This window comes from Arachis hypogaea, chromosome 14, assembly GCF_003086295.3.
Source record: "Arachis hypogaea cultivar Tifrunner chromosome 14, arahy.Tifrunner.gnm2.J5K5, whole genome shotgun sequence".
In the NCBI taxonomy this organism is placed as follows: Eukaryota; Viridiplantae; Streptophyta; class Magnoliopsida; order Fabales; family Fabaceae; genus Arachis; species Arachis hypogaea.
Window position 1 is genome coordinate 137,648 of NC_092049.1, and position 10,226 is coordinate 147,873.

The 10,226-nt window shown below is 34.5% G+C and overlaps 1 protein-coding gene across 2 annotated transcripts; it reads left to right on the forward strand.

Annotated features, from left to right (window-relative positions):
* Positions 1–224: 224 nt before the first annotated feature.
* Positions 225–10,217, forward strand: LOC112740741 (conserved oligomeric Golgi complex subunit 3). Of its 2 annotated transcripts, XM_072215328.1 has the most exons (26): positions 280–508; positions 612–679; positions 894–999; positions 1,102–1,209; positions 1,303–1,347; positions 1,434–1,508; positions 1,617–1,712; positions 2,069–2,146; positions 2,828–2,913; positions 3,068–3,134; positions 3,288–3,350; positions 3,436–3,537; positions 3,674–3,778; positions 3,888–3,980; positions 5,123–5,211; positions 5,784–6,003; positions 6,521–6,607; positions 7,242–7,358; positions 7,448–7,480; positions 7,682–7,768; positions 7,839–7,901; positions 8,240–8,356; positions 8,792–8,884; positions 9,104–9,229; positions 9,439–9,539; positions 9,701–10,217. In XM_072215328.1, the coding sequence occupies exons 1-26, from the start codon at positions 425–427 to the stop codon at positions 9,828–9,830; spliced, it is 2,439 nt and encodes an 812-aa protein (XP_072071429.1). In that variant the 5' UTR covers positions 280–424; the 3' UTR covers positions 9,831–10,217. The 2 variants fall into 2 exon arrangements, with proteins under 2 accessions (XP_025645120.1, XP_072071429.1); XM_025789335.3 differs by lacking the exon at positions 612–679 and having other exon boundaries at positions 225–508; positions 916–999.
* Positions 10,218–10,226: the final 9 nt, after the last annotated feature.

Consider the following 10,226-nt stretch of genomic DNA (forward strand, 5'->3'; position numbering starts at 1 on the left):
AAATTGAGATGATTTATTTTCGATTTTGTTCTGGCCCGTTAATTTTCATTTTCAGACGGATCCAACTTTGGTTTGACAAAAGCAAAAAGACCCATACAAATTTTATAAATTAAAATTAAAAAATAAATAAATGTACAAAAAAAAAAAAGAAGCCAGAGTGCCAGACCCCACCTTAGGCCCAAACAAAAACGCACAAAACCCCCCTCCAAAAAATGAAAAAAAAAAAAGGAAAAGAAATAGAATGATAAATAAAACGCAGCGTTTGCTTAGAGGCACAACGCACAACGGCACAAGACAAAGAGGCTAACCTGGTCGTTTCAGCGGGTTCAGGTGTTACGTTATCGTAAGGAAGCAGAGAGAGAGAGAGCAAGGTGAAGGGGAAGAAGGTAAAGGAGAAGGAAGAAGGAAGAAGGAAAAAGAGGAAATGGGAAGCAGAGGTCCACCTCAAAGCCTTCCCAGTTCAGCTGCCTTTTCCAGAGGTTACAACTTCGCTTCCACTTGGGAACAGGTTTCTCTCTCTACTCTCTCTCTTTCTCTCTCCAGTCTTGTAGATCTTGTCTTCAACCATCCACTAACATCACTTCATCCCATTCTCTTCCCAAATCCACCAGATCTGCATCCTTGTGCTCACTGATCTAATTCCGTATGCTAAGTTGGAATTTGATGTGTGTGTGTGTATGTAATTATTTTTTGGTGGGTACTCCCATGAAGATATTATAATTATCTTCATGTGATGATTTTTCTTTTTGACCCTTAGATGATGGAGTGTAGGGTTAGATTTTGATATGTTATAAAAGTGTTGTTTTTATTTAAAGTGTGGCCAAATCAATAAATCACACTTTTATACAAAGCATCTTCATAAAAAGATGTTTTTTGCATCTTCATTTGAGTAGCTCCCTTATTTTTTTTCCCCAGAATGCGCCTTTGACAGAACATCAACAAGCCGCCATTATATCCCTCTCTCATGCCGTTTCTGAACGACCCCTCCCTCTCAAGCTGGTAATGCCCCCTTACTACTTCTACTACAATCAGAAGCTTTTCTCATCGACCATCAACTCTTGTTTTCTGATTCACAACATCTAATAAATTGAATTTACGTAGGCTCAGGAGAATGCGTCGGTGCAAGACACTGCCTTGACGGTTAAAACCAAGGATAGCTCGTTCGATGATAATGGTGCTGTTCAGACTGTTATGGTCAACACCAATCAAGTACCTTACCCACCTTATCGTCATCTGATTCTATGGTTTTGCCTGTTAACCGGTGATTATTGAAATAATTGTTGATATCCTCTATTGCTGCAGTTTTACAAATGGTTTACGGATCTTGAATCTGCCATGAAATCAGAGGTTAGTGTGGTGATCTCTTGAAATTGCAGTTGTTAAAATTTTGGTTGTGGAGTGCAACTTAAATTTATTCTGTTATCCGTTTGTAGACAGAAGAGAAATATCAACATTATGTGAACACTCTAACGGAGCGGATACAAACATGTGATGATATTCTCCAACAGGTGATTTATATATAACATGGTTATGGTTGGTGGGTTAGTTGTAGCAATCTAATTTTTTGACTGTTCTTTTCTTACAGTTTCCCATTTGTACTTCTTGAACTCATGCAGGTTGATGACACCCTAGACTTATTCAATGAGCTACAATTGCAGCATCAGGCAGTAGCTACAAAGACTAAAACGCTTCATGATGCATGTGATAGACTGGTATGGTTTCGTTGCTTATCACCCAATCTGATTTTTTATTTTCTAATAAGAATTGGTTGCTGTAATCTCTTATTACTTTGAAAATATTGCCAGCTGGTGGGGTATAGGTTCATGTGTATATCAAACTAATAAATAAGAAATTCAGTTAATGCAAGGTTGGAAGTTGGAGAGTTTAGGTTGCTTTGCTACATTTTTCTGTATATTCCATTTTAAAAATTTCAGCTGAGGATAGGTGAATTCTTTGTATCTGTTATCCCTAGTGGGAGGTTGAGAATGATTTAGTTTTTGACTCAGCCACCTTTGTTTCTTCTTTAGCTGAAATAACTGATTTTCTGTTGTATTTTTTCCGATTACAGGTACAAGAGAAGCAAAGACTAATTGATTTTGCGGATGCACTTCGTAGTAAACTCAACTACTTTGACGAACTGGAGAATGTAAGGTTTGACTGCTGGCTTGACTGGAGCTTTTCTTAGATTTTTTCTCCATCTTATCTGTTTTTTTATCTATTGATATAATAGGATATTACTCTTTGAAGAGATTGATTATGATAATATAATAGTATATTCAAAATACATAGGCATATACATAGGATGGTGCCATTATGGTAGATATTATGACAGTGCAACTATGAGTGCAAGTACTAATGATTTCCCACAGAGCATGTAATTAAGGAGGAATTTTCTACCTTAGTTTTTTCAAACACTGTAAAATAAATTTCATATGTATGTCTAGGTTGGACAATTTTCAAATTTTTCCTTTCATTGTTTTAATGGATTGGGCTAACAGAAAATTGTGCTGTGGATTTCAGATATATTATATGCTGCAGATGATTAGCACCCCTTGCATTTATTATTTCTATGTCATACATTTATTGCTTCAATCTTGCCTTTTTTATTGGCATATTAGACTTTTATCATTTTTGGTAGGGATGTTATTTGTACTAAAACACTTAATTGATGTAAATTGTAATGATAACTTTGTTGGTGTTACTGCTATGAGTTATCAAACAGCTCTTAATGCTGCTGTTTTAGCATAGTTGTGAAGGCATTGCAAAGCTGCAAATTTTTATTGATTCTACAAGTGATTATTTGGCTTGTTTAAATTCTTCTCTGCAGGTTGCTACGAATTTTTATTCTCCAAACATGAATGTTGGAAATGAGAACTTTCTCCCACTTCTCAAAAGGCTTGATGAATGCATCTCGTGAGTAAATATCCAGTTTAATTCTTGTATGTTGTTATATTGGCATATTCAGGTTATATTATGTCACTAGGTGATAATAACGGGAGCTTTATCTGCTTTTTGTAATTGAACATTGTATGTGATCATTGGCTTTTTTTTTTAACCCATATTGAAGGTATGTTGAAAGCAACCCACAGTATGCAGAATCCAGTGTTTACTTGCTTAAATTTAGACAACTTCAGGTATTTAAATTTATTTATATGAATTGTTAGGTAACTTTAGCAAACAGTATGTGCCACTTTTGTCCTTCTTTCTATGGTTCAAACTCCTGCTATATCTCATATTTGTATGCGCAGCTTTGAATGATTTGAAAATTTTGTTTTTTTTTTTTATAGTCCAGAGCACTTGGCATGATGCGCTCCCATGTATTGGCTGTTCTTAAAGGTGCCTCTTCTCAGGTAAGGATTATACATATGCATTCTCTAAGGACATAAATATTTAGAATTTGATGGTAAGGAAAGTTGATATATACCCTCACATCAGGTCCAGGAATCAATACGTGGAAGTGGGGGTGGCAAAGCATCCATCTCTGAGGGAGTAGAGGCATCTGTAATATATGTTCGCTTCAAGGCAGCAGCAAGTGAGGTAAACCTCTCTCTCACTCTCTGAAAATAAATATATGGATTGAACATATGGTAGATGGTCATCTGTAACAAATGCGCCTTTTCGAAGTAGATAGCTAGTTATTTGTACATCCAATGAAAAATTGTAACTTTTGCAGCTTAAGACACTACTTGAAGAAATTGAAAGCAGGTCTTCAAGGAAGGAATATGGTCAAATGCTGGCAGAATGCCACAAATTGTACTGTGAGCAACGCCTCTCGTTGGTGAGAAGATACATCTTTATAAATTGTTTGTGCTCCCCACCAACAGGAAAAAAAAAAATCATTTTATTGGGTCAACTGATTGCAAGATTTTTTATTTTATTCCTTACAGATAAGAAATATTGTTCATCGGCGGATATCAGAGTTTTCCAAGAAAGAGTCCTTGCCATCATTGACTAGATCAGGATGTGCATATCTCCTACAGGTAATGTCATTATGTTTTTCTATGGCCTTTTGGTCATTGGTTTTCTGTGTTGTTCATAGAGAAGGCAATTTTCATATATTCTAAGTATTTAGGTTGCCTGTAAATGGTGCTAAAAAGTAGCACCACACACCAACGCAAGCAATCAAGGGTAAAAATGAGGGCGGAGACAATAAAAATGGAGAAGTGCATTCTGGAGGCAGTTTTTTGAGAAGATAACTTTCAAAAAAAGATTCTTTTTATAATAATAAAATATGTTTCTTTATAAAAGTTTCAAATCTTTTTTTGATTAAAGAAATTTTTTATTTGGATGAAGTGATGAAGAGTGGAAGAGTACAAAGAGATCAAGCTTTCTAATCTCTCAACATTTTGAGAGTTTATAAAAGAAGTTATGACCGAGAGAGAAACTTTGCTTAAAATGTTGTATTTTACACCAAGTGGTGATCAAACAGCTAATTTTATCATGCAAAACCTGGTTGTTCGAGAATTAGCCATCGAAGATATGATAGTTATGTTTCAACCAAATGAATCAAACTCTTGCATAGATTTTGCATATTGCCACTATGATTTGGCTCCAGCAAAATTAGTTGACTGGAACTGATCCAAGGTTTTAGGGCAATTCAATGCTTACCATGGATAACGAACAAAGTAACTCATAAAAAGTTAGCCACATGACAGTGCAAAAACAAATTTGTGGAACTGATTCCTTTTGTAGACGTAACACACACATTAAGCAAATAAGTACCCTACGCCTTACGAATCTTCAGCATGATAATGGTGTTTATTCTCTCAAGTACAGGTGTCCAAATAAAGGATTTAACCTTAAAAGGAACTTGAACTTTCAGATGGATTATTTAAGGTAGGAAGTCCAATTCAGGGGGTTAAGAGACCTAAAGCTTTTTATTTGGGCTAGAGGACTCTATCTTTTAAATTTTAGATGGATTATGCTTAACATTGCAAATTGTTTACTGTTTTGAACTGAGCATGTAATATCATACAAAGCATACATATTGTCAGCAGGGGAAAGAAAAAAGTTCTTGCAACTATTCTATTTATATGTTATGATAAACGTGAAAATTTAAATGATGTTACTTGCCTCTTATTGTTATGGCTGAAGGGCTTAATAGTTGTAATTTGAAGTGCAGGTCTGTCAACTTGAGCACCAGCTCTTTGATCATTTTTTTCCAGCTTCTTCAAAGGATATTTCAAGTTTAGCTCCATTAATGGATCCTTTGTAAGATACTCCTTCTGTATGTAAGAATAATACTAGTGCAGGATATCTTGCTATGGGCGATTGTACACCGGGCCTCTGATTAATGGGCCTTAATTAGGAGGGAGTTAGTTAGAAGAGTATAATAGAAGGTGAAGGAGAGTAAGGGATCCTTTGTGTTTTCATATTCAGCAATATTACACGCTTTCTATAGTATTCTGAAACATTTCTTATGAGCAGGGTCTTGGGAAATGCTCTGCGCATGTACATGCGCAAGTAGCGGTGATTGCGTGTTCTAGTTCTTTTTGGATTTCCTTCTTGTGGTCAATGAAAGAGTAATACTCATCCACAAAATGATGATTTTTTTTCCCTTTTATTTAGGAAACTGAGCCAATTTGATACAATACATATAATAAAAACAAAAATAAGCCTTGCTGAGGTTGTTGATGCCTCTCATCTTATATATGATCCTATATTTCTCTTTATTTGTTCTTTTCATTATTTGTGAATGTTATTCTTCAAAAGAAAAATTTCCATACTTTTAGCAAACGAGTATGCGTCTATCATTCTCATGGTTTGATCAATTTTGCTTGCAGGTCAACATATTTGTATGACACACTGCGTCCGAAACTTGTTCATGAAACAAATATCGACTTTCTTTGTGAACTTGTTGATATACTTAAAGTGGAGGTCCTGGGGGAACAGCCTAGTAGGAAGAGCGAATCCCTAGCTGGCCTTCGTCCTACATTTGAGAGAATTTTAGCAGATGTACATGAGCGACTGACTTTCCGTGCTCGAACTCATATCCATGATGAGGTACTCAATGTTAAATGTTGAATTGTGCCAATTTCATTCATATACTATATTTCAGTCTTTCATACTTTCCCCCCTTTTGTGAAAGAAATTGAACCCTTTTTGCCCTCGTTAATTGGTAAAAGCTCTTGGTTTTGTTTCACAAATGAAGGGTCTGGTAATCTGACTGTGTTGAGGTTTTCAACCACAATGTTTTTCTCTGTTTACCTAGTTGGCTTTTAGTTAATCATGTCTTGATTTATTGGTTCAACAAAGCATATAAATATCTACAACCATGTACAATATGAAATCGTAGCATGGATATCCACAAATCACATGTTGCATGTCTAGGGTTTAAAGTACTTCCAGGCATACCTAGATTACTGAAGTAAATGATTGCCAACCATATATTACTATTTATTTTTTCTTGTGAGTTGATAACTTTCTGGATCACCATATTTTTACCCTTGATGTGGTTTTATGATAGTTTCTTTTCTTATATCTTGATTTTGGGAAACCTCTTTTTGGGATAAATTTATAGATTGCGAATTACATACCATCTAAAGAGGACTTGGACTACCCTGAAAAGCTGAAGAGATCTGCTGAAAGTACATCTGAGATCAATCCTGTAAAGTGCCTTTACCTCTAATTTCTTTTTTTTGCTTGATTATAGATAAGTTATCTGTTAATGCTTCTTGGTATTGCTTACTATTGTATGCTGATTTTCTTGTAATAATGCTGATTAGACAAATTTTATGTTATGATTTTTTGGTGTTTATTGCTGCCTTTGTTGATTACTTTGTTATTTGATGATTTCTTTTTTTTTCTTTTATTTTTTTTAAATAAATTTTTCTTCTGCTATAACGTTACCTTTTCGGAACTGGAAACTGAGATGACTTATGCTATATTAAATATGATGCCAAGGAATGCTAGATTTTTTTGTCAGTTTTCACCCTATGGTGGGTGAAGCAGGCTATTCTTCCCAGAATCCCTTATTCGATATGATAAGTTTCTTTTAGGTATCGAATGAGGGCTGTTAATAATTCAAGAACATGTCATTTCCTTGTAGCATTCACATGCATGCTACACTTGTATTTGTGGTGTAGCATAGTTCTTATTTCACCGTGTACTGGATATTTCAACTTCTGTTTTGTGGTTATTGTGTAATGTTTTCCTGTAGTCACTCTTAGAAAATTGCCATATATTCCAGGATGCAATTCTATTTTGTATTCCCTATTTTACAATTTGCTTTAAATTTGCAGGCGGATGACAACCCAGACATATTTAAGACATGGTATCCACCGCTAGAGAAAACTATATCATGTCTTTCAAAGTTGTATCAATGTTTAGAGTCAGAAGTTTTTACAGGTTTAGCGCAGGTATAGTATGTTTAATCTGTTTGTCTTGTGTAATTGTTTTCTATTTAATTAAATGTTTACTCATGATCAGTTTTTGTTATTCCAAACAGGAAGCAGTGGAAGTTTGCTCAACTTCTATTCAGGTAAGGCAAAAATGAGCTATGCAGTGTAATATCATGATTATGGTTGAATGTGAAATATAAATATAGATGTTACAAAGGAAGTATTTCTCATTATCTATATAAAAGACATGCTTTCTTTTTATCATTGATTATTTGGATTTGATGACTGTCCTTCCAATATTAGCTTTGTTGATAATTGGTGCTTCATCTTGTCTACCACAGAAAGCAAGTAAATTAGTTGCAAAGAGATCATCTCAAATGGACGGACAGCTCTTCTTAATAAAGCATCTTTTAATTTTAAGGGAGCAGGTAATATTGAATATTTACTATAAACACTTGGGAGGTTATATAATTTGAGTAATCATTTTTTGTGTTCCAGATTGCACCTTTCAATATTGAATTTTCAGTCACACAGAAGGAGCTTGATTTCTCTCACGTCCTGGTTAGTGTTTCTTAAAGTAGTAGTATGCATTCTAAGCTGAGTGCAATATCTTTGTTCTCTTTGTTCAAGTGCTTGTCCAGTTTGCACTCCCATTTCCATGTTTGATATTTCTTTTTATTTAGTGAAGAAAAAGGAAGAACTTAATTCACGTCAGTTTACATAATTCAAAGTCAGTATAGGACTTATGAAAATTCTCTCTGCTATTGGTTTGCCTGCAAATATTACTGTCATCACCAAAACATAATTTGCTTTTTTGGTCGCTGATTTAATTTTCGTATCACTGATATAGTATGTTAAAGGATACTCTAATTTACATGTGAATACACTGTATGGTTCAGGAGCATCTACAAAGACTCTTGAGAGGTCAAGCTTCAATATTTGAGTGGTCAAGATCAACTTCATTGGCGAGGACATTGTCTCCTAGGGTTTTGGAAAACCAAATTGACACCAAGAAGGTTAGTAACCGTGGACCTAAAATTGTTTGTTGAATGATTTGTAATGCAAATCTCTTCTTGATGTTTTGGTCATCCATTCTTAGTTTGTTACGTTATCCTCATGTCAAATTATATAACAAACTTTGAAATATTAATCAACCATGACCATCCTTATGTTCCGTAACTTGGTCCCCGAATATAATTATTTCATTCCTTGTTATAGTTAAACCAGCAAAGATGTAATTGTCAGAAAAGATGAGGACATAAAGGGAGTATATCAACCCCTAAAACTACATATTAACCTTGGACTTAAAGGGAGTCTATCAAGTATCAAGCCCTATAAATATAGACTACATATAACATCCCTTTATTCCTCTGTCACATTGGTCTCTGAATCACTTTGTGTTACTTCATATGATGCATAATATATTTAGACTTATCTATTTTCCATTTCAGGAGTTGGAGAAAAGCCTTAAAGCCACCTGTGAGGAGTTCATCATGTCAGTCACTAAGTTAGTTGTGGATCCTTTGCTATCATTTGTTACAAAGGTTTGTGTCAGTAACCAAGTTATTTCAATTGTCAGCTCATGAACTTTTAAAAGATTCATCGCATTTATTTGAAGGCACTTTGTAAACATTTCTTAGAATTATTCCAATATATATGTAAATATTGAAAACTTCACGTCGTGGTCATTAACTACATTTTTCATTTGGTATTATTGTTTATAAAATACTGCTTCTAGAAATCAACCAATTTTGTTTTTGTAGGTTACAGCAGTTAAAGTTGCATTATCTTCAGGTGGTCAAAATCCAAAGCTTGATTCAGTTATGACCAAACCTCTAAAGGATCAGGCTTTCGCTACCCCAGATAAGGTCGCCGAACTAGCTCAGAAGGTTTGTCATCAGAGTTTTGTATTTTCTTTATTCATTGTTAATGTTATACTGGTTTCTGAATCGTGTGTTTATTTTTCCAAACTACCTACTTATGGATAGATGTGATGTTTTTTTCCGTCGAAGTTTGTGAATCTTGTTATTTATTTATTTATTTTTGAGAAATATGAGTATTTATCCGTCATAATTGTTGTTCTGTGCTCTTCTAATAGGTCAGGACAGCTATTCACGAGCAACTGCCAGGGGTAATAGAAAAGATGAAGCTTTATTTGCAAAATCCATCAACAAGAACAATACTTTTCAAGCCAATAAAGTAAGATTTGATGTGATTTAGAATAACAGTTATGCTTATTCTTGGTTGTTTTTTTATATATGGATTTGACAGGTTTGTGTTTTAAACTTTGTTAACATCCTTTAGATATGCATGAATCTGACCAATCTTTAAATGCTGTTATTTCTCATATCTTCGTGTAGGACAAATATTATTGAAGCACATACGCAAGTACAGTCCCTCTTACAAGCAGAATACGCGACTGAAGAGATCAAGATTATTAATCTAAAATCCATACAGGAACTGCAAACTGAGCTAGATAATCTTCTCTAAATTATATTATTATTACATTCTAGATAATTTTGTAAAATTATTAGCAAGAGGCAGCAGATTCGCCTTCTTGCCAGAGGATCTTGTGCAATTTTTTTTTAAACATATATACCGGTTGACATTCTTTTGTAGTACAATTTTTTCGTTAGTTAGCAACCAACCACATTTTTTTCCAGCATATTGTCGCCAGTGTTATTTTTGTAAGACAAAGTTGGTCTTGGATCTGCGTGACTGTTTAAAAAAATGGGTCATATGTTTCAGGAGCTTTAAGTTCTGTCATGTGTAAGGTACAAAGAACAATATTTGTAACGTCCTCGCGGGAAGGGGAAACGACACTTCTCCAATTTCAATCATTCTATATAAAGTTCTAAGTAAGTTCTTGCTGATCTATATATGTAT

Bases quoted from the DNA above. Each gene is read 5' to 3' on its own strand.
- LOC112740741 (XM_072215328.1), top strand. From the start codon at position 425: ATGGGAAGCAGAGGTCCACCTCAAAGCCTTCCCAGTTCAGCTGCCTTT. The intron at 1,000-1,101 runs GTAATGCCCCCT...GAATTTACGTAG, and splicing joins GACCCCTCCCTCTCAAGCTG to GCTCAGGAGAATGCGTCGGT. The intron at 1,509-1,616 runs GTGATTTATATA...GAACTCATGCAG, and splicing joins GTGATGATATTCTCCAACAG to GTTGATGACACCCTAGACTT.